This window comes from Herpailurus yagouaroundi, unplaced genomic scaffold (genome assembly GCF_014898765.1).
Source record: "Herpailurus yagouaroundi ecotype Mexico unplaced genomic scaffold, PumYag 222, whole genome shotgun sequence".
Lineage (NCBI taxonomy): Eukaryota > Metazoa > Chordata > Mammalia > Carnivora > Felidae > Herpailurus > Herpailurus yagouaroundi.
The window spans coordinates 4,432,284-4,456,857 of NW_024412453.1; the positions used below are offsets into that span (position 1 = coordinate 4,432,284).

Genomic DNA, 24,574 nt, shown 5'->3' on the forward strand with positions numbered 1-24,574 from the left:
GGCAGTTACCTCGGGGGCATGGTAGGAGATGCACTGGAAGATCCAATCCATGGCAGGTGAGTACAAGGGCAGGTAGGATGGGAGCTCCACTCCCTGGACCACCAGCTGGTTCTGGACTGTATCGCCATGAATCTATAGGAGACCAAATAAACACTCAGAAAACGAGGGGAATAATAATCAACGAAGAGCAAGTAACTCACAGACTGTGCATACTTGTAAGCATTCGGGTGGCCTCAAGAGAAATAGCCTGGTTTCTCAGGTTTTTTGTTGTTGTTTTTTTTTAAACTAGAAAAAACACACAGAAAGTTTCCCATGTCGCCAAGCTGAGCTGTTTTGGGAACGCGCGCCGTGCAGAGAAGTAACCTGACAAAAATGGACCCAGCAGATGTGAGGAAGAAAGGCTGATCAACTAGAGACGTTTCCTGTTAACACATGCATATTAATTCTCCCCGCTTCCTCAGTACAATCAACACATTTTAATTATCTGTAACAAACGTGAGTACAATTTTGTGGGGTTTACACATTTAAAGAGCTTTAAGGCAATTCTCAACTTGGAAATCCAACTGGGTTTTGTGAATTCGTGATCAAATAACTGTTATATCAATTAGCTGTTCCGACAGTGTTCTCTTACCTGTTTGAATGTGAGGAGGAAGTCAAAGAAGTTCTTATTCAGGCTTTCTTTCAGATGTGGAGCCACCTCCATCCCCACCTGTGGCCAACCAAAAGAAAACTACCTTGACTCTGGACGAACAGGTTGCAAATAATATATACGGTGGGATCCCATTTTTGTAAATTAAAAATAGACACAGGAATAAATGTAGGCACTGAGTCCAGAAAGTTAATTTTTCTTCTTTTTGCTTATCTGTTTTCTTATTCAATAAGCATGCATGCTTTTATAAGAAAAACCACAGAAGCTATTTTTAATGAAAAAGAGGCAAGATTTGTAGTAATCATCTTTGCAATTTCCCAGAGGTAATGAATGTATTTCTGAACAGATGACCAAGAGAACAAATCAATACAGTGCAAAGGAAGAAAGTACCCTCAGGATTGTGTATACAATATTCTCTTCCTCTCAAAAGAAAAAAAAAAAAAAGAAACACACATGTGGCCGCACTTACTAGATGAAGCAAAAAAGACTTTGGTATAAGAGAGTCAGCTGGGATTTCACCGGTGCATTGTGAAAACCTACAGATTCATTCTTTGCTGGGCAGTCATGGAAGCAGACAAGCTTTTTTCAACGTATTTTAAGCAATTTTATATAAGACCAGCATGTGGTGGAATAATGCTATAACCCATTGGCTCCTGCATTCGTTGTTTAAAAAAGAGTGGAACATTCCAGCTGAAAATTTTTGCTAATCATAGAGAAGGCAGCCAGAGCCCTGGGATTGGATGGAAAAGTGAAGGTATGAGCTACGGAGGGGAGTTCATGGGTTTAAAACAAAAGCATAGTGGGGCGCCTGGGTGGCTCAATCAGTTGGTCGTCCGACTTCAGCACAGGTCATGATCTCACAGTTGGTGGGTTCAAGCCCCGCATCGGACTCTGTGCTGACAGCTCAGAGCCTGGAGCCTGCTTCTGATTCTCTGTCTCCCTCTCTCTCTGCCCCACCCCCACTCACTCTGTCTCTCTCTGTCTCTTAAAAATAAATAAATCTTTAAAAAATAAAAAAAAATAAAACAAAAGCATCGTAATGTTTCTTGAACTGAGCTGCTCGGATACATCTCAATTCCAATTGCTACTTAAGCACAAAACAACTTTGTACGAGAAGGTGCTTTTCTGGGACCCGGTTTCCTCAAACGGGGACAGATTTCCGCCCACTCACCTCCCCCTACTCAAGGTCACGAAGATGAACAATAATGATATTTTTTAGAGACAATGAAGAGTCCCTTTGAGAAGAATCATGCGCGATCTATGGGGCGCTGACTTCCAAGGGCAGCTCCGTGGCTGTTGAGGTTTTCAAGGACAAGCAGCAGATAAAAAAAAAATACTAACAAATATCAGATCCAGTTCTACTGTGTTCTACTGTCTTCCCTTCCACTTAATCATACCGTAGAAAAGGCAGTAATTATCTGTTAGGCAACAGTTACGGAAGGCCCAGTGAACAAGCAACAGCAATGAGCTGAAGGGGCCGTGACTTAGCAGAGGAGTTAATCATACTTTCCTTTAATAAACAGCTTTGAGCTCCGCCCACGCCCTACCCACTCACTGCTTTTCTGTGTTTTGTTTCTCTTTCCATCAAGACAAATGAGCAGCTTGGAAATCTGCTTGGGTCTAAAAGATTTCTACCCAGAGTAGCAAGGGTAGTAGCTCATGATTTCCACCTGCTGTTTCCGCCTGCCTGGCATGCATTCCCTATTTCTGGCATCAGCAAATTGGATTTATCTTTGGGGAAGCAAACCTCCCTCTTACAGCATTAGGTTTGAGGAGAAGCTGGACCCATCCTACCCTGAGTTCCTGGGGTAGGCACAAGATCCAGGCTTACTCAGGTGGCAGATCTCATCCCATGGCCACAACGACTGGTCTACTGAGGGACAAGTGACCCAAGATGGTCCACTGAGAGTCAGCCATGAGGCTCTGGCCCACACTTCTGAGGAAAAGGCATTCTCTTTCCACTGGGAGGATGCAAGCCTGGAGCTGCTGAGTAAGGCACAGAATGAAGTCAACCCAGATGAAGGCAGAGCTGAGTGATGAAGGAGAGGACAGTTCTCGATGACACGCTGAAGGCCCTTGGAACTAGCCATGCCTGCACTGCCCCGAGATCCTTCAGACACATGAGCCAACAAACCCTCCTTTTTGCTTAAAATAGAATGAACTGGGTTTTTGCCGCTTGAGACTGCAAGAATCCTTAGGGATGCACAGGCTGTCCCTTTTATGTCAAAAGACTTAGTAACTACCCAACGTGGGCAACTGATGCAAAACCTGGGTTAACAAACATCATTTCAACAGATCAACTGCATTCTGTCACCAGTCTTCCCGGGTTAGGTCTGCAGTCTCTCTTCACTGTCACTAAGTTTTAAAGTTGCATCTGCCGTTGTAAATGCCAGAAAGAGATATATCTCTTCCCTAACCTTGCAACTTTAAACTTCAAGCTTTACAACTGAATGGATTTGCAAAGAATGCGTAGTTCCACCTTTTTGATTTCTCTTTAACGACCAGAATCATCTTCATTAATAAGCACAGTGACTAGATCTTTATTACTCTATTATTCAACAGATGTCAAGGGAAGTCTGAATAATGTGCTGTGTTCAAAAAGGGAAAGGCAGTGGAGTGCAGATATGCAAATGACAATAAGCCGGCATTTCCCCCACAGGACCCAACAGTGTTCTGCACACGATAGACCCTCAACAAACCCTGACTCAGAAGGAGTATTCAAGCTTCAATACATTCCAAAGCTGAAGCTCTAGGAAACATACCTGATACTCCTGTAGGAAAAATTCCAACCCAAGTTTCAAGTAGATGGCAATGCATCAACGCTTTAGCCTCTGTTACCAACGGGGAGTATGCTGCCCTTAAATGAAAAGTGTTTTCTTTCCTTCTTAGGTATTAGGGAGCAGACCTATAAAAAGTGTCCTTCATAATGATGTTTGCTATTTATTCCAAGGGCATTGACTGTTTGATTTCTTTGTGACACTTGAGACCACAGGGCTTCTGCCATTTGCTAGATGTTCTGGAAAGGAAGTCGGTCCAAGACTACTGGTTCTCGCCATTCTGATTTAAAAACATGAATGATTGGGGCACCTGGGTGGCTCAGTTGGTTGAGCATCTGACTTTGGCTCAGGTCATGATCTTGCAGTTCATGAGTTCAAGCCTCACATCGGGCTCTGTGCTGACAGCTCAGAGCCTGGAGCCTGCTGCAGATTCTGTGTCCCCCTCTCTCTCTGCCCCACCCCTGCTTGTGCTCTGTTTCAAAAATGAATAAACATAAAAAAAATTTTTTTTTTTAAATATGAATGATCACCAGCAAGAGCTGGGGGAGGCCCCATAGCTTTGTCCTCCAGGAAGTCTGCAGTTCATGAGGACCCTAGAAAACAGGGGCAATAAGCTCTCTTTCAAGGCAAATAATGCTGATGGGACTAACAAGGACTCCCTGGGCAAGCTGACAGCAGCTCAGCCTCCCTAGGAGCTGACGAAAAATAACTGTAAACTCTCCATGGGTTGCACTTTTCTAAAGGAAAAGAGTTTCAAGTAGAAGCTTCATGGTGCTTTAAGAGAGAAAAAGGCTAGCGTGCCTGGATGGCGCAGTTGGTAAAGCGTCCGACTTTAGCCCAGGTCATGATCTCCTGGTTTGTGAGTTCGAGCCCTGCATCGGGTTCTGTGCTGACAGCACAAAGCCTGGAGCCTGCTTTGGATTCTGTGTCTTCCTCTCTCTCTGCCCTTGCCCCACGTGTGTCCTGTCTCTCAAAAATAAACAAACATTAAAAAAAATTTTTTTTTTTTTAATTTAAGAGAGGAAAAAGTTAAGTGATTTACAGTCGGGACCACCTCCTCCATCAGAGCAGCTCCAAGAAGAGGCTCTCGTAGCCTGTAGCCTTCCGTGGCTGCTGACACTTATCAGCACCTCACCCTGCCGGGCTGCCCCCACCACTCTCACCCTGCACCAACTCTTTAATGTAGGAAGGGAGAAACCAATAACACAATCCAATCCAAGACAAAAGGAAAGCAGACTTCAATTCAATGAAAAGCAACCTACCTATCAGCCGAAATGCCTTGGGAGCCTCCTTCCCGGCAAAAACGGGAGAAATAATTAATTCTGAAAACCAGTTCATTTGTAAGAAGATAACCTTAAACGCCCCCTAATTAGAGTTATTAAGTGGATCTACTTTAAAATTAATTTTTGAGAGAAATCCTACAGCTGTGCTTTCTGTGGAAGAGCCGTGTTCTAAATTTAGCAGCTAACGAAGTCCTTCTTGTGGTGGCTCGTGAGATGCCGGGGAAGGAGAAGCCTACGTGAGCGTGTGAGCAGCCCGTGTGAGCGCCCAGTGACCCGGCGCGGCCTACCCGGCACAGATAGGCCCTCGCGTACACAGACACCAGCGGGTCTCCAATCCCTCGGATCATACACGTCAGTCGGGGCAGACATTCTGAAATCCCCCTGTTAGAAACAAAAAGAGGGCAGCATTATACCCCTTGGGAAAACTCTGTATCTTTTAAAACACAGATAAAGGTACATATGCTTCCTAAACGTAGGGGGGGAAACAATCCAATTTCATAGACAAACCAAGGCCAAACCTTGCATTTTCCAAGGCAACCTAACAATAGTCTCTCTCTCTTGACACAATTCACTCACTGCTAAAGTCTTTACCATTTGCTCAGTGCTGGAGTCTAACCTTTACCCTTTTGCCTGTTTGAGGTCACATTTATTTTATTAATTTAACAGGTTTTGTCCCCCAGTTATTTTCCATCCACTGGCTACTCCTTGACCTTCTTGACATTCTCGCCATAGCTATTATTCCTCTGGCACGGACTTCCTATTCTGTGCCCCACTCCGTCCTGGCACCCAGCTCCTGGCACCTCAGGCTGCCATCAATGATCCCCCATCACTGTGAACTGTGATTTACTTCTTTCTCCTGCGACATGGCACTTCCCTCTGCCTTGGGCATCATCCTCCCTGAACGGTGAGGCAAAACAACTATTTCTTTAGCACCAAGGTTATCCCCAACAACTAAACCCAGGTGCCCTTAGATCCAAAAGAAACACCTTTGGTACATATTCCAAACTCAAACTACATCACTACTGAGCACCAACAGTCAGCCTCTGGCTTCAGGAAGTTTATTATCTGCATCAAACAACGCCTTAGGTAACCCAGAGCAACATGCAGCTCAGGGGCAAAGACTTTTGCTTCTGACATCAGCTTCATCACTGTCGTCTGCAGCGCTAGCAAATACTGAGCTGAGCATGAGCCCGCTGTGGGCCAGTCATGCTCTCAACAAACCCCCCTAGACCTCTTCTTACAGACTTGTTCGCAGAGATGGAGGGCCAGAGATGCTAAATAACTTGCCAACACCACACAGAGTCAGGATTCTTCCATGAGGTACTCAGCCAACTTCTCCTGGCTGGAGTCTTCTCTTCCATAAAACAGCAACAAAAATGCTCTCTTTGGGGCACCCACGTGGCTCGGTCCATTTAGCATCCGACTTCGGCTCAGGTCATGGTCTCACGTTCATGAGTTCCAGACCCACATCGGGCCCCTGCTGCTGTCCACACAGAGCCCGCTTGGGAACCTCTGTTCCCTTCTCTCTGCCCCTCCCCCATGTTGTGCTCTCACACACACGCTCTCTCAAAAATAAATTTTTAAAAGTATGCATAAATAAATAAAATGCTCTACCTCAACAAGTTTCCATTTAGATGAGATGGGAAAATGCACAGAAGGTGCTTAGCACTAGATCTATTACATGCTAATTAGCTACATGCTAAGGACTCGGCGAATGATAGCTATCATATCGCCATTAGTGTAAGTATGAGATTTCTTGGAAATGTTATGATTCTAGACATATCAGAAGAGCCTTACGTTTTGGAGAGGAACTTGTTACATTTCAGGATGGATGCTTCCACATAACTACGAAAACATTCCATTAAGGAAGACATTTTCCAGATGGCCTGTTCCCTATGGCAAAAAGACTGGACTACTCATGAACAGAACAGAGGCAGGACTTCAGGACAGGGAGGCACAATGGCTCTCACCAGTCCAGAGAACTAAGCTAACGGCTTGTGGCTTCCCTACTTGGTTTTCAAAGTTTCATACTTATTTAAAATAAATTTTGGAAAATGTTACAGGCTGATTCACGGTGGCGTGCTGAAGTTTAAGCTGCCTTTTGAGCATTTCCAATCCAGGCTTTATGGGGAAAGAGTGGACTTTAGCTAACCAAGATTCGTTTGTGTATAAGGTGAATTCTGTTCTTCAAAACTTGCATTTGTGCAGGGAACCCTGACCCTGTTCCTTTCAAGTTTTTGAAACCAGGGAAAACACATAAAGATGAAACACTTTAATTGAGAGAATTAATGTGGGAATGTTCCTCTAGGAAACAAAAGCCTGGAACATGGCATCATATTCAAAGTAAGAAAACAGAACACCATTTGGGGAGAGAGGAGTCCAAAGGTTTCGACGATGTGGCTGGCCCTGGATTTTCAGGCTGGTAACCGTAACGGGACCAAATTTTCCACAGGAATTTCAGGGCGCCCCATCACATGGCTTCTATTAGTGGTGCAACTCTTTCAGCCTATCTTTAAAACCATCAGACAAAAAAGAAAAGGATACAATCTCGGAATGAGTTCCCTGATGGAAGCAATCTTGAAAAACCAATTTAAGCATGTTTCTTTGGCCGTGTCATTGACATTCTCTGGAGAGAAGTGATCTGGAATGCAAAAACAATACCCATCAGCCCTGCTGTTTCTTCGGATCCGTTACAGCAGCAGGAGTCCTGAGATAGGAGAACGTTACAATGGAGCAGAAAGCATGCCCTACCCAGTTCTCCTGGGTCTTTCCTTCCACTTATTAATACACAATCCGTGACAGTGAGAGCTTACACACGAGACTTTCTAAATGATGCTCAGAGTGCTTTACACATATCAGGTCACCTCATCGCCCCAATAGCCCTCCACGATACATACTTCCATTTTACTCTTTGATAGATGTGGAGACCAAGGCCCAGAGATGGTAAGGGCACACCGCAGGCAAATGTGAGAGCTGCAGACTCAGGCTGTCTGGCTCCACAGCCTACATTCTTAGCCACCGCCTCTAACACAAGCCAGAGATTCTTGGTATACCCGCCAGTAACTATGACGATATGGTTGGGAATTCCAGATGATTTAGAAGCCTACAACTGTAATGTGGCATGTGATCCAAGTTTGTGCTCTGCGTATCACCTGGGCCAGACCTGAAGGTACACCAAGCGGCAAGGTGAGAAACCTGCCAGTTAGACTGACAGCTCAATACTCCCTCCAAGACTTGAGTCGTCTTGCGGCAAAACTGCCAGTTTCCCCCATTATCTGTGCTGTTCCTCTTCAGTAAGAGGTCCGGCCCTTTCCTGCTGGGCACACAGCCATCCCCACAGCTAGGTATGGCCACGCAACCAGCTTCTGGTCCCAGGATAGGAACAGTAGTGCAACTTCTAGGAAATGTCTTGAAGGGAACATCTCCACTCCTTCTTTCCTTCTGTCCGTCCTGCTGGATGGAATGCCACTGCGATGCCACAACCTGCATCACGACCTCGAGCCATGAGAGGGACAGGACACAAGTCAGGATCCTTGGCACCAGGCTGGCTGCCCCACCAGCCCTGACCTTGTTATTATTATTTTGAGTTTTCTGGAACTGGCACCCAAGCCTAGTCTTGACATACATCTTAGTAAGGAATGGAAGAGAGTAGGGAACAAGGAAAACAATAAAAAACAACCTCTCCCCCCCACCGCGGCAGCCCGCCGGGGGCGGGGGCGCCGCCCCGCCGCCCGTCCCACAAACTCATCGTGTGGCACTGGTTTCTTCTAGGGGCAGAAATTATTTCTTTTAGGGACACCTGGGTGGTTCAGTTGGTTGAAAATCTGACTTCTGATTTTGGCTCAGATCATGATCTCAAGGTTCATGAGTTTGAGTCCCATGTCGGGCTCTGCGCTGACAGCACAGAACCTACTTGGGATTCTCCCTCTCCCCACCTCCCCTCTTCTCTCTCTCAAAATAAATAAACTTAAAATATATGATTTCTTCAAAATGATTTCCACATATTAGATCCCTATCCCACTGCTGGATATGCTTTATGCTTTTAATATTTAATCAAAAGGGGGGCCGCATGGCTGGCTCAGTCGGTAGAGCGTGTAACCCTTGATTGGGAGGTGGGGAGCTGGACCCCCATGAGTGGTGTAAAGTTTACTAAATAAATACATAAATAAATAAGATTCAATCAAAAAGGGAGAAGTTAATCACTTTAGAATATAGCAAACGAACCCTAGCTTGCTGCCCTAATGCGCTGGGCACAAAATCACTTTCTGTCCCTGATTCTGCTTTCTGCAACTGAGTGGCACACGATTAGGGTGATCAAAATTCTGATAGAATCAGCAAAAAGATAAACCTCTAGGTACTTCGCCAGCAGAGAACAGTCACAACTCACAACTGCAGATATTCTGAAACTGCAATCTCAAGTATTTATCTATTTTTGGACATCATGGAATGCTTCATTCATTCAAGAACTATTCTCAGTGCCATTTCCAGAGGGAAGGGAAATTACCATTTTCCCTTTCCTGCCCTGAACCCGTGCACTTTAAGTAACTTTTCAAGTTCCAAGAGATCCAGACAGGAAAAGATAAGGGATATTCCTAAATTCATTTGTCAATCAGGCTCTGTGGAAAAAGGAGGGGTGGGATTCATTTCCCTTCATATGACCGACTGAATCATGGGACCTGAAACCCCAAAACAAAAATAAGTCTCTGCAGTCAACTAATAAAAACCCCTCACTCTACAGTTGAGGGAAAGGAGATCCAGAAAAGAGCTTCACCATAAGCCATTACCTACCAGCCCTGGCAAGAGCTTTCTCTGGTGAAGCCCAGGGCTGGACACTGGAGACCTCAGAGGTACAGAAAGGCAAGCTATCCTGTATGTCCACATTGACTGCAAGCTATACATTCGTCTGCAAATGCCAGTACAAAGAAATTAAGAAAAAACTATGTTATGCAGAACTTTAAAATCCTATAGTGAAGTGTGGCCCTGGCAGGCTCAGTCAGCAGGGCATGTGACTCTTGACCTTGAGTCCAAGCCCCACCCTAAGTATAGTGTTGACTTACTTACTAAACAAATAAAACCTTGTAGCAAAGTAGATCTTGCATTCCTAGACTTCATTTGCTCAACACAAATGTTTCAAGAACCAACTCAAAGCAGGAGTCTAGCCTCTAAGGAGATAACAATACACAAGACAGACCCTGTCCTCATGAAACTTAGGTTCCAGTGGCGGCAAAAACATAATGGGGAAAAAAAAAATAAGCAAGCAAGCAAACATATCAGGTAATAGTCAATACCATGAAAGATATAAAACTAAGTATTAGATTAGAGAGTGACTTAGGGGTGCAGACTCATTAGGGTGGTCAGAGAAGGTTCTGCCAGAGTGGCATTTGAGCTGAGCCCCGAATTATATAAAAAGGAGCCAGCCATGTTTAAATGTGGATGGAATATATTCCAGAAAGAGGAAACATCAAGGGCAAAGGCCCTGAGGTAGATATGGTGTCTCGGAGGTCAAAGAAGAAAAAAGCAAGCCAATGTGGCGAGCAGGAAGAGGAGAAGCAGGCATTACAAGCCAGGTCACACTGGTTACAGCCTTGGTGAGCAGTCAGTTTTGGTTTTTGTTTTTTTTTTTTCCCCTCTTTTTTTTTTCTTTCTTTCTCTATTTAGAGAGAGAGACGGGGGCGCCTGGGTGGCGCAGTCGGTTAAGCGTCCGACTTCAGCCAGGTCACGATCTCACGGTCCGTGAGTTCGAGCCCCGCGTCGGGCTCTGGGCTGATGGCTCAGAGCCTGGAGCCTGTTTCCGATTCTGTGTCTCCCTCTCTCTCTGCCCCTCCCCCGTTCATGCTCTGTCTCTCTCTGTCCCAAAAATAAATAAAAACGTTGAGAAAAAAAAAAATACTTTAGAGAGAGAGACGGCATGAGCCAGGGGAGAGGGGGAAGGAGAGAGGGAGGGAGAAGGAGAAAGAGAAAGAGGGACGGAGAAAGGGGGGGAGGGGGAGAGAGAGAGAGAGAGAGAAAGAGAGAGCGAGAGAGAGAGAGAGAGAGAGAGACAGAACCCCAAGTAGGTTCTGCACTGTCAGAGCAGAGCCTGATGCAGGGCTCAAGCAGACGAAACTGTGAGATCAGGACCTGAGCCGAAATCAAGAGTCGTACCAACTTAACCAACTGAGCCACCCAGGTGCCCCAGGAGTCAGAGTTTTTCAAGGTGCAATGGAAAGTCCATGAAGGAGGTCTAAGCAGAGGAATAGCTTAACGGGGCACCATTTATACTTTAGCACTTGAGCTGAGACACGGAGAATGAATTCAGAATTTGGAAATCAATTCAGAGACTTCAATGTAACAGAGCAGAGACTCTCCCTTCTGGTTCCCACTTATTTTTCTTTTATGGTGCTTCTTCCTTCAACCCTGAACTTCTGTGGATATTTCAGGAGGAGGGAGGAGTCTAGTTCTCTTTAATTTGCCAAGTCTCTACCCTAGCAGCAAGAGGTCTCTTTACATAACAGTGTTTATAGGGATGTCATCTTGGTACCGGCCTCCAAGGCCAGGTCAGTTAAGGACTCTGCTTACCCAGATGCAGCCTTCGGGGAAAAACCGAAGATGGGGATGCCCACAGCTGACGAGAACCACAACGCGATAAACCCAAGTTATTTCTCCCAAGATGGAAATAGAGTTCCTTTATCACTTCGAGTAGATGGTCCCTCCGTGAATGTGCTGGATTAAGAAATGTTGGGGGGAAAACCACCCCATCTAGTAGTACATACTTCCCATGACCCCAAAGGACACCAGCATCCTCCTCAACTCCTAAGAGGTACGCCTTAGTTAAAATTCCGGAAGGTGAAGGGCTCAAAAGTGAAATTCACCAGTCAGAACTTGATTCAAATGGAAAGAATGAGTACACATGCCACCAGATTTCTCTCTGCACATAATCTCTTTGGGCAGAATTCTGCACAGTAGATTTGAAAAGCTTTCTGCATAATTATTGTTAAAAGACATCCCCAAGATCACTGACATTTTTGAGAGAGATTTGCCCTTCTCTTTCAGATTCTTGGAACCACAGAACACTACATGCAGATGAAGATTTTAACTGAAAGAAAAAATAAATAAATGAAGGAGTTACTTGCAGAAAGCAAAAACCTCGTTTGCATTGCTAAAGGTAAAAAAAAAAAAAGGTATTGAGGAAGGAAGAGTTTTTAGTGATGTAAGTGCTAATTAATAAATTTAGACAAGGACTGGAAAAGAATAGGACAATAGCCTTTCATCTTGAACTTCTATGGTTTAGGGAGGGAGGAAGTTGTTAATAACTTTTCACGAATTGGCTCTAAAGTGTTATTTGTATACTAGTGAAAATTGGGAAGAAGGAAAATTACTGTAGTAGATGCAAACTCAAATACCTCTAGGGATTAGACAAGTAACATCTATGTTCTTAAAGGGTTAGGTGTACCATACAGGGTACCAGAACATGTACCAAAAAGCATTTTCTTTTTATTTTATTTTTTTACTGTATACTTGTTTTTGAGAAAGAGTGCGAGTGGGGTAGGGGCAGAGAGAGAGGGAGACAGAGGATCCAAAGCAGGCTCTGTGCTGAGGGCAGAGAGCCCGATGCGGGGCTGGAACTCACAAACTGTGAGATCATGACCTAAGCCAAAGTGGGACGCTTAACCGACTGAGCCACCCCGGTGCCCCCTACCAAAAATTATTTTTAAAAATACCATTGTGGGGGCGCCTGGCTGGCTCAGTCAGCAGAGCATGTGACTCTTCATCTCAGGGTTCTGAGTTTGAGCCCGACATTGAGTGGAGAGATTACTTAAAAATAAAATCTTAAGGGGTGCCTGGGGGCTCAGTTGGTGAAACGTCCCACTTTGCCTCAGGTCGTGATCCTGCAGTTCCTGTGTTCCAGCTCCGTATTGCGGTCTGTGCTGACAGCTCAGAGCCTGGAGCCTGCTTCAGATTCTGTGTCTCCCTCTCTCTGCCCCTCCCCTACACGTACTCAGTCTCTCTCTCAAAAATAAATAAACATTTGAAGCAGTTTTTTTAGGAAAAAAATAAAATCTTAAAAAGAATTGTTTTTAATGTTCATTTTTGACAGGGGTAGAGGAAGAGAGGGAGGGAGACAGAAACCAAAGCAAGAGCCAGGCTCTGAGCTGTCAGCACAGAGCCTGATGTGGGGCTCAAACTCACCAATGGTGAGATCATGACCTGAGCGGAAGTCGGACGCTTAAGTGACTGAGCCACCCAGGCGCCCCAAAAATAAAATAAAGTCTTAAAAAAAAAATACTACTGTCGCCAAAGAACAGGTCTATTTGGGTTTAATTCTGCCTACAAGCGTGCATCTGTCGCTGCTGGTATAGTGTACAAGTTAGCAAGTATCAATTAAGTAAGTGCACCCACATTTCCCAAATCCTTAAAGTTGACAGAGAAGGCCTTTGCACTCTGGCTGGCCCCTGCCTACCTCTCCAGGCTCACCACCTCCCAATCTTGAGACGCCCTAGAATATGGGAAGAGGATAAAAACATACAGCTGTGATGTGGTGAAGGGGAGGGTCTAAAACGGCACCTTGCAATGGAAATATCATGTGAGCCATGTTCCAAGAGATAAAACAAGTGAAATTTAAAAAAAAAAATTTTTTTTAATGTTTATTTTTGAGAGAGAGAGAGAGAGAGAGAGAGAGCAAGAGCGCATGAGCAGGGGGAGGGGCAAAGAAAGAGGGAGACACAGAATTGGAAACAGACTCCAGGCTCTGAGCTGTCAGCAAAGAGCCAGATGCGGGGCTCAAACTCACAAACCATGAGATATGACCTGAGCTGAAGTCGGACGCTTAACCGAATGAGCCACCCAGGTGCCCCAAAACAAGTGAAATTTTAATACAATACTTCATTTAACCCAATTCATCCAAAATGTCATTTCAACATGTCATCAATTTAAAAAAATCATTAGTGAGATACTTCCTGGTCTTTTGTTTGTATTAAGTCTCTGAAATACAGTGTATTTTTCTGTTAATGCTTAGCTATTTATTTTTAGAGAAAGAGAAGCAGAGTGATTCCCATGCAGGCTCCAAGCTGTCTGCACAGAGCCCGACACAGGGCTCGATCTCACAAACTGCGATATCATGACCTGAGCCAAAATCCAGAGTCAGTTGCTTAACCAAGACTGAGCCATCCAGGCGCCCCCAAGTGTATTGTTAATATACACGGCATGCCTCAGTTTGGACAGGCCAGGTCTCAAGTGCCCCATGTGACCCGTGGCCACCATCTTGGACAACGCAGATTCAGCATAAGAGCAAGGCTCCCACTAGCTGGCGGCAGGGCCGCATGCAAGTCCCTGGCTCTTCCCCGTGGGTTTGATCATCTGACACAAGATTACTCTTAGAACCCCACAGGTCTCTTCTTCCTGGGAAATAACTGCATTAAATCATTTTAAAATAACAGATAACATAGACGGATGAAAGAAAGGATAAGTGAACAGGTCAATTATGGGCTGCTGTCACTAATGCCATCATCTGGCCGAGACCAGGCAGAGTTGGAGCAGGCTCGTTTTCTTAATTTGTATGGATGAGAAGGTTTCCTTACAGCAGCTCTAAAAACATTTATGTGATAAGAGAGGTTCATAATCAAGTTGTCCCATTATAACCTCCTGAGAATGTAAAATGGATTGGCAATAAATTTAACGCAAACATCACTTAAGCACCAATTGTAAATTCAAAGCATCTGTAATTATTGATTTATTTGTCATTGTTCTTTAATATATATAAACTTGGTTTCTACAAGTTGCTTCTTGGGAACATTATGTAGGAAAAAATGCCAAGCAGCAAAGGAATTCAAGTTGCTATAAAAGTTCAGCTGGGTGGCTCAGTTGGTTAGCGCCTAACTCTTGACTTCAGCTCAGGTTGTAGTCTCACAGTTCATGGGATCAAGCCCTCCGACTCTGTGCTGACAACGCAGAGCCTGCTTGGGATTCTCCCTCTCCTCTCTCTCTGCTCCTACTCGACATGCATGTGCTAGCACACTCTTTCTCTCTCAAAATAAATAAACACTAAAAAAAAAAAACAAATTCACTTAAATCTAGATGTAATACCTTTTTGGTCTCCTAGATTCAAATTACTTGCCCAAAATTCTTAGTTGGGCCATTTGAAAACCTTCTAATGTTTTTAGGAAACGGAGATGGTCAGAAATCTGTAGAAGTGTTTTTTCTACTTTTAACACATCAAACACAAAAGAAATCTTATACTGAGTTCAATAAATCCTGACTTGATGTAAGCCTTCTAATCACAACTCCAGGGCAGAATGACAGAGGCAGAAGAGCTTCAACATCACCTGGTAAGACGCTGCGGTTATCCACACACATGGAGAAGATGCGCTCGTACACGAGCTTTCCTGGGGAGAGAAGGACATAAGGGGTTAGCATTGTGCTCCTCAGGAGCAAACACGAAATAAACATTTGTTAATTAGGGGCACAGAGATGGCATCGCCCAGAGCGCTTCAATTCGTGATAATATGCTGCCACCTAGTGGGACAAACGTTGAGCCCCATTTCTTTTTGTTTTTAATAAAATGAGGAGCTTTTTACTTTCTGAGATCCAGGAAAGTAATCCTTCTCCCCTTAGAGAGGGAAATGTAGGGCCAAAGGGACCTTAGGCACCTCCATTCACTCGATAAATAGGCAACAGTCCACGTTTTATTTCTAAGGCAGAGGCTGCAGATGGGCAGCCAGGGATCCATTCCATTTGGCCCACAACACAAAGTGCTTTAACATTTTTTAATTAGTTGCCAACAGGTAAAAACTTTCATTTACATGAAAAACCCGATTTCCTGCCTCTTCGCAAATGATCTACCAAAAATGGCCCACATCCCTATAGGATAAAAATGAGCTAAAACAGATTAGCAGCTGCCCCTTCAAATGGTGTATACACTACCCAGTTTGCCCCAGTCTCCACCACTCTGTGCCTCTCAGCAACTGCCTGCTTCACTCATTTATGTGATCTGCCCGTTTGACATTCAACTACCGAGTGCTACGAGAGTAGAAATCTGTGTCTGTTTTGTTCATGGGTATATCCCCAGGACTAGATGAGTGCCTGGCATACTGTCGAGGCTCCATTTTTCTTAGATGCATAAATGAATGTATTTCAGGTGATGTGGGTCACAGGTCCGCTGCGACTATTCAAATCTGTTGTCGCTCAGAAGCGATCACAGACAATGTGCCAACAGCTGTGGTTGTGTTTCAATAATAATAAAACTTTACTCACAAAAACAAGTGGGCAGGGTAGACTTAGTCTACAAGCCACCCCCTAATCTAGCACTAAAAGCTTTATTTATTCTGTGTATTTTGGAAAATGCTATCCATATCCAAGGGATAAAAATTACACTTCTATTCATTTCCCAGAGACTCCCAAATCGCTTTTAATGTTCAAAGTATTTCCCTGAGTTCATGTGTTTGTTTTTTTACACCCCCCCCCCCCATAACCCTGTTGTTCAGGGCACCAAAGAACCACACATCCTGTCCATACACGGAAAAAGAGACAGGAAGTTCTAAGAACATGAAATCCAATGACTTCACCAAGAAATGACACAAGGCTAAGATGAAGGGCAGGAAGCCAACCAAACGGAGAGGAGCCATCTAGGTGGCTCTCCCAGTGTGGACTACTTACGATATAATCACATAAAGACACCTGTTGAAAATCACATTCCTGGGGCTCACCTCAGAGCTAGTGAAAAATAGTATTTTCGGGGGTGAAGACTAGCAATATGAATCTTGAATAACCTTGCTAGGAAATTCTTGTATACACCACGTGTAAAAACTATGGATTTAAGCAAGCACGAGTCTACGAGCTATAACTTGTCTTGCGTATGGGAATCTCTAAAAACAGTGGCAAGCCTCCATCATCCCTCTAAACCAGGGGTCCCCAACCTTGGCTAAACATTCAAGCCACCTGGCATGTCTGAAAATAAGCTGATGTCTGTGTCTGTCCTCAGAGATTCTGATAAAAAATGGTCTCTCAGGGCGCCTGGGTGGCTCTGTCAGTTAAGGGTCTGACTTCGGATCAGGTCATGATCTCCCGGTTCATGAAGTTCGAGCCCCACGTTGGGTTCTACGCTGACAGTTCAGAGCCTGGAGCCTGCTTCAGATTCTGGGTCTCCCTCTCTCTCTGCACCTCCCCCATTCATGCTCTGTGTCTCTCTCAAAGATAAATAAACCTTAAAAAAGAAAAAAAAAAAAGGTCTGAGGTGGGGCTTGAACATTGGGCAAGTTTTTAAAGTTCCCCATCTTTGGTGTGTACCGTCAGTTCAACTGAGAAGGTCCCCGGAAACCTAGGGAATAAACCCTAGTTCTCAAAGCTGCCTTTTGCCTTCTGGCAGGAAGTGCTTTCCTTATGTGCGGCCCTGGGCTCCCGTGGCAGCCATACGTGGCACTAGGACGGGCTCCGCTGTGATGACCACAGAGCACGGCACTAAGGACTTCATATAATTTTACCCTGGGCCATCACACAGCAGGCCATGCTGGGCAGCTGTATAACTTCTCACCTCCTACGGTGCACGGACCAGATTTACGAGCACACAACACCTTTACTTTCTTCACAAAAAACTTGCCACCCCTCCGAAACCACAAGTAATTGTTACGTTTCACATTCATATGCTAAGGGGCCTTTTAACTACTAAATCATTTTTGGCCAAGCGAGTTTGGTGAATTATTTTTTTCCTTTGTCTTGAGAAATAATACCCAATCCTAGATTGATCTCCCTTCTTGACTCACAATGTTCTCAATCAGTAACACTAAAATGAATACAGTGAGAGCTGCTAATGTTTTCTGAGCACTTACTCTGTACCAACTACCGTTCAAAGTTGTCTACGCTGATCCTGCCAGGCAAGTTCTTAGAAGAGGAAAAACATTATATGCTTCCTATGCATTCTCTTAATTCTGTCCCCAACCCCCCCAGAGACAGGGTCTATTATGCCATTTTACAGATGAAAAAAAACAAGGCTCAGATACACATGACTCTGGAAGAGGAGACGCAGGCATGGGACATGGGCAGATAGACTCCAGCGCCCGGCTCCGTGCTTGGTGCCTCCAGTGAAATCCCACTGGAAGGCCAGCATACGCTTTCTCGCTGCAGATGCTCAGGGCTGTGTCCCATATCCCTGCCCAGCAAGATGCTCCAACCTACAGCTGTCCAGGTCAACGACCGAGCACCTGCCCCCATACTGTCACGCACCTCCCTAAGGAGCAGTGTTAGGACGATGCTTCCAAGTGGATCTCAGCACTCCCATCTCCCACCTCTTTTGTAAAAGGCGAAAACTGTCCATTATGTTGTGCCCACAGCACAACAGAGTCTCCTTCAGCACCTGCAGACACAGGCTGCCTCATAGTCCTGAGGAATATCATCCGTAACAGATCCTGACAAGGGCACCACTAGGAGCACGGTTCGGAAGCGGAGGAGGGAGTATAGGGTTGAAAGTCGGTACCTCATCTGAATGTTTGGTTTTAACAGGAAAAAAACATTCCCCTGATTCAAAATTCAAATAAGGTTGTGGAAGGTACTGAGGGAAGGTTGTCTCTGGCCCATCCCTGTCCAACCTCACTGCCCCCGCCACCCTCTGAGGGCTCCCACTTTACTTAGTTTCTTGGACATCCTTCTAACGTTTCTTCAGGCAAATACAAATCAATGTCAACAAGGTTTCCAGCGTCTCCTTCTTTCTTACACAAAAGAGAACATACCCCATTCTGCATCTTGACTTTCTCTCGTGATGACACATATACCCTGGAGATCCCTCCACAGCGGAAAACGGAGCACACCCTCCCTCTTTCTTATGGGTTTCCTACGCTCCAGCGTACAGATGGACTGTCATTTATTTAACTGGTCCCCTACCGATGGCCACCTGGGTTGTTGCGGGGCTTTGCTATCATAAATGGGATGAATTCCCAGCGGTGAGGTTGCTGGGTCAAACGTATACCCATTTGTAATTTTCAAAGAGAGTAAAATCTCCCCTGTAAGCCACATACAAGAGAAATAAAACAGGTCTTCGACTGCAGAGAGAACTCACAGTCCCAGCTCTGCCGTTCACTCCCCTTGTGACCTTTGGCAAGCTGTGGCTCATGCCCCTCATCTGTAAAATGGGGTTAATTACAGAACCCGCCTCACATGCTGTGATGACAAGGTCGTGATTTATTATCTCTAAAGCACCCAGAATGGAGTCAGGACCAAGGACATTATTTGTTGAGGGTTGATCACTGCTATTATCAACTCTCGGCCCAGCTAATTTCTGGGATGCGGCAAGGACAGGCACCTGCACTGTATCCTGAGCTTGCCAAGGCAGGAGACTGGGGTGCCACCATTGGAGGCTGGCAAAATGGTTGTGCAAAATTTTCACGAAGTTAATGTCCACATCCAGCTAGGCTTGTAGGTTAGAAACTGGTCCACTGGTGTCCCCGAGCTAGTGTCACTCAGGATGCTGACTCATGCAAAAGAAACTTGCAAGAGGCAGGTGAGGGAAACCAGAGGCCAGCATGTTAACTCACTGTGAGAACCAGACACAACCACCGACCCCTCTCCCTGACTGAAGTCCTCGCTCCTAAAAGCAGGCTGTGTAAGAGGACAAGGCAAGGCCCAAAAGTTGTATGACTTGGTATCTCTTCTGAGAGCCTAACTCACCCATCCATTCTGAAAATCCATTCATTCTCTCCATCCCCACTGCCTCCTCGGCCTCATACCTCAAGTGCAACAATGGCCTCCTAACCAGGCTCCGGGCCCTACCTCCGCCCTGCAGTCTAGTCTCAACAAGCAGCCACTAAAACAAATCCCGTCACAGGGCGTCTGGGTGGCTCAGTCGGTTAAGTGTCCAACTTCGGCTCAGGTCAGGAGTCTCACGGCTCTGGAGTTCGAGCCCGGTGTCGGGGTCTCTGCTGTCAGCATGGAGCCCGCTTCAGATCCTCTGTCTCCCTCTCTCTCTGCCCCTCCCCCTTCTGTCTTAAAAATTAACAAGCATTAACAAACAAATCACATCACATTGCTTCTCTGCTTAACACCCCCCACTGGTTCCTCAGAGTCAAAGCCCAAGCCCTTCCAATGACCTACAAGGCCCACCATGATCTCTGACCCATTCAGCTCCCATGCCACCACCCTGTACACCCCATTCCCAGCCACCCTGGCCTCTCCGTTCTCCAAACCTGTCAGTCACACTCCCACCCCAAGGCCTTTGCACCAGCGGTCCCTTGGCCTAATATGGCCGAATCCCTTCCATACCCAGAGAGAATGTGGCTCATCTCTCCTCTCCTTCAAGCACTTGCTCAAATAGCAACTTCTAGCAGGGCCTCCTGTGACCACCCTATTTAAAATTGCAGTCTCCATCACCCCTCACCGACCTTCCTTCAATTCCCCTCACCTTGCTCTATTTTTTTGTTTTGTTTTCTCCAGAGAGCTGATCATCATGTAACACATAATTGGGTTTACTTCTTTTGCAAATACCCTTTCACTGAACATAAGCCCACAAAGGTGAGGACTTTTGTCTCTTATTACTGACACATCCTTTGTACTCAGCAGAGCTCCTGGGCCGACGGGTCGTTGCCCAACCAGGCCATCTCTTCTTGTAGTCTAGTTAGCTCCCACTCCCCTTTCTTCTGCGAACAGCATCACCTTTCTGCTTTTCGGTGCCCTGGATAATCTGCATCCTCATCCTGCAGATACCATGAATGACTCCGAAACTAACCTGTGAACGAACCAGGCCAAGGAAATGGAATTCTGGAACTTTTTGTTGAATGACGGGATGAAGCTCTTTCCTCATGCTGGGACTACTAGCAAAAGAACTGATACCACCTTGCAAAGTGAGAATGAAGTGAATCCTAGGCAAATTACTAGAAAATGCCAACACAACTGTTTGAGTTCCTGAATCCAGAAACCACCCCTGGGCTTTTCAGCATACGACAATAATAAATAAACCCCTACATAATAAATAACTAGTAGGAGTTAGATTCTCTATCATTTATTCCAGCCAATACATGTAGTCCCCGGTCTCCTGTGAAGACGACGGGGATCTCTGCTTGATATTTTGTTTTCTGACACATTAGATCTTTCTATGGGTTACAGATGAGACTTGCTGCTTGGGAGTCCACGGGTCCCTCCTTGGTAAGACAGCCAATGTCTCTGTTCTGGTCCACAAGGGGTTCAGCTCTCAGAAGGCAATTCCATGTGCTAGCTCTCCTGGGGCACCTCACTGCTGAACATCAAACATAGCCTTGAGAGCTGCATGGTTTGATGTCCTGGCCACTGACAACCACCGAGGAGCACAAAGGCCTCCTACTTCTCCAGAGGAGCTCCAGGTTATTCTCTTCAGTCTAGATCATTCTGCCTGAGGTGGGGAGCACGGGATGAGGGACAGCCGTGATGCTACGGGAAAGCTCACAAGAGCTGCAGTAGTCATTTGGGCAGGAGAGCACTGTGGCTTGGACTAAGGTGATCATAGTGAAGACAGATAAAAATGGACGAACTCAAGAGGGACTCAGGATACTGAAGAACCTCTTATTGGATGAGACATGGGGCACAGGGTAAAAGACTCTCAGATCTCCAGCTTGGGCAATGGGACAGAGGATGCTGCCATATTCCCCAGGAGAGAAACCCACTGGGAGTGCTGGGCAGAGAAGCCATGCTCAGTTCTGACAAAGGGAGTTCCAGACGCCATAATAGGGCAACAGACAGGAGCTGGTTCAGATAGGAAGTGTGCTTCCCAGTTCCCCCTGGCTTCACTCACTTGCTCTTCCAGCCTATCAGAAGTTTAGAAAACATGAAATTTAAGATTCTTTCAAAAATAACATCCTTGTTAATGAGCAGAGGTGGGGAGTGGTCTGGTCTCCCTCATGGTCTACCCAACTACTTAAACCTCAAAAGAAATTAAAGCACTGCTACCATCCAGCCTTCCAACAAAATAGATGTCTTTTCTAGATCTAAGATGAACAGAACTAGAACTTACCAAATGTGTCAAGTATGTCGGTGATAAGGACAAATTTGCTTGGGTAGAACTGAATAACGCTTGTGTCCGAAAGCAGCTTTGAACACTAAAAAAAGAGAAGAGAAAAGGAAATTCACTCCATCGTGTCTGACTTGGTTGGAATGCTCCAGGACTGGAAAATTAATTTCTATAAACAAGTGCAGATGCTTACCATGTGCCAAGCCCCATGCTAGACACTGGAGATATAATGATAAACAAAACCACTGTCCTTTTGACAAAGGAGGCCAGACTCTGCTCTCTACAGAGCCTCTTATGGAAAGACACCGTCACTTCCCTCCAAGAAAGCCACAGGACTGAGGAATCTCATCCAGAAGGATCTTTGCTCATACAGCGAACTAGGGCCAGCATCAAAGTCACCAAGAGAAGTCAAGGACACCTCTCCCATCAGTGTCCTCACAGATGACTCCATCTTTGTTCCAACGGCTTTTCAGCACAGCCTCCTGTGGTTTATTTCACAATGGTCTTGATTCGTTAACGTTCTCTTCTATGAAATGTTCCCATCAGTACATCTCCAGGGCTTCTAAAACTAGCATCTATTTTTTTTCCTTAATTGAAGTACAGTTGACACACAACGTACGTTAGTTTCAAGTGTACACTATATAAATACATTGTGCTAAGCTCACTGCGAGTGTAGCCACCATCTGTCACCATAAAACAGTACCACTGACTACATTCCCTGTGCTGTACGTTTTATCCCCGTAACATCTATGATTTATCCTCACTTCCAAACTTCCCTCTAAAAGCAAAGATGACAAGCTTCAGAGAGCACATGTTTGTCTGCAACTGTGATACTCAACACGGGGAACATTCCGGCTTTGCAGGGAATCGCTCAGTCCCCGTGCGATATCACTCATACCAGAGGGCCATCGACACATACGGAACTCTTAATGGAAGACTGCAGCCACACAACGTGGCCCCAAGCACCCCAGATTAAGTCATCTTTTATGATCAAAAGCAAAATATCTATTTCTTCTTGGGACAGTTGGGTGGCTCAGTTGGTAGGTGTCCGACTTTGGCTCAGGTCATGATCTCACAGTTTATGGGTTCGGGACCTGCATTGGGCTCAGTGCCAGCAGTGTAGAGTCTGTTTAGGATTCTCTCTCTCTCCCTCCCTCTATGTCCTTTCCTCTCTCTTTCTCTCTCAAAAAACAAAAACCCACAACTATTTCTTCTTTGAAGAACTAAATGTAATGCCCTGAAATCTTTTCCAATTCACAAGTCCATGCAAACAACTAAACACTTGACCTTCAGATACAAATACATCACTTAAAAACAAAAGATATTTGAAGTGCCTGGGTGGCTCAGTCGGTTAAGTGTCTGACTTTGACTCAGATCATGATCTCGCAGTTAATGAGTTTGTGAACTCAGACTCTGTGCCGACAGTTTGGAGCCTGGAGCCTGCTTCAGATTCTCTGTCTCCCTCTCTTTCTGCCCCTTTCTTGCTCGCGCTGTATCTCTCTCTCAAAATAAATAAAGAAACATTATAAAGAAAAGACACTTGACATTTGAATGAGTCCTTTAATATGCATTTCCGACGTGCAGAGAATGGAAATAATGTGCAACCTATCAAAAGGTAGGCTGGCATGGGTTTTCAGGTTGGCGTTTCACCCAATTTCTAAATTGTTAAATTCACCAAGTTTCTCCACAGCATTTGAGCCTAAAAATAAACACAGTGTCTAATGTGCAAAACAACCTCTTACAGCCCAAGTATTATGGGGGGGGGAGGGGCAGGAGGGCAGAAGGGTGAGGGGAATGTAAGGCGTTAAAACAATGGTGTTGACACCAAATGTGGCATTTGGATGTTCATAGAAATCCACTTCCTGAGGCCTCGCTTGCTGTTCGTCTTCCGCCCTTCAGGAAAGCTCCAGCTTAAACAACAGCCCCGCGAGATTTCAGGGCTTGCTTGGAAAAAGCAAACAACTCTGAATCCTAGAGACTGTTTATGATACACAGCCTTTGGTTCCTACGGGTGTGATATCTCCAGATTTCCCACCCAGGGCTCCTCAGAGAGGAGTTGCGCCCAGCAGTGAGGTGAGAAGACACGATTCAAACAGAAGATTTCAAACTAAACACAGCTGGCACTTCCCAACATCTGTGTGTGTGGAGTGCTCTCCCAGGCTGGTATCACAGAACAGACATTTTCCACAAGGGAACAGGAAGCAGAATTTCTTCAATCCACAGTTCAAGTCATAATGATGTCATAAATTGAAGCCCCCCGCCCCCCGCCTTTAAATCACTATTTTGAAGATTCCAGTTTTTTTTAAAGCTTTGGTGCAGTTTCCTAAATAAAAATGAGGCAGCCCAAGGTGTTAAAAATACAGAGTCCCTGATCCATGTGAAACCTACTGGTCAAAACCTCCAGCTGAGGTGCCAGGTCATCGGCATTTTTGACAAAGGCTCCAGGTGACCGTTGCCGCGGAACCCAAAACGCACTGGGTGCATGAGATCCATAAGCAGCAGCTAACTCTGCTAACTAAGCATTCTACAGCCTGTATGTTCTCAGCTTTGGAATCATCTGGGAGCTTTTAAAAATAATGGCACCTGGGTCCCAATCCCAGAGATTCTAATTAAGCTGGTCTGGGGGGCAGCTCAGACTCAGGACCTTTTTGAAGCCCCCAAGCGATTCTGACGTGCAGCTGAGGTAGAGAACCACCGAGGCAGACATTTCCTGAACAACTGACTGATAAATTACTCTGCCTGAAATACTTGCTATGGAACTTATCAGCACTGCTGGAAAAGTACTAAAATGGTGTTTTTCATTTGTTTCCAATTAGTAACATTCTACAAGGCCACTAGCAGTTTCTAGAATTCAGTTAGGAATTAGGCATATAAATACACACACACACACACACACACACACACACACACACACACACACACACAC

The 24,574-nt window shown here is 45.3% G+C and overlaps 1 protein-coding gene across 7 annotated transcripts in view; it reads right to left on the minus strand.

Moving 5' to 3' along the window:
* VPS35L (VPS35 endosomal protein sorting factor like) overlaps nucleotides 1-24,574 on the minus strand; it is a 101,613-nt gene that overhangs the window by 63,973 nt on the left and 13,066 nt on the right. For 5 of the 7 annotated variants that reach the window (XR_005785585.1, XM_040458912.1, XM_040458914.1 and 2 more), the window contains 7 exons: nucleotides 21,652-21,736; nucleotides 15,011-15,070; nucleotides 7,254-7,350; nucleotides 6,507-6,554; nucleotides 4,997-5,090; nucleotides 632-709; nucleotides 10-132 (listed from right to left, as the gene is read on the minus strand). Coding sequence is in view for 6 of the 7 variants with exons in the window: in XM_040458912.1 (XP_040314846.1) it covers nucleotides 10-132; nucleotides 632-709; nucleotides 4,997-5,090; nucleotides 6,507-6,554; nucleotides 7,254-7,350; nucleotides 15,011-15,070; nucleotides 21,652-21,736 (585 nt within the window). In the remaining variant the exon portion in view is untranslated. Of the gene's footprint in view, nucleotides 1-9; nucleotides 133-631; nucleotides 710-4,996; nucleotides 5,091-6,506; nucleotides 6,555-7,253; nucleotides 7,351-15,010; nucleotides 15,071-17,903; nucleotides 18,045-21,651; nucleotides 21,737-24,574 lie in introns of those variants that run through there. The other 2 variants (XM_040458916.1, XM_040458915.1) reach the window with 2 other exon arrangements.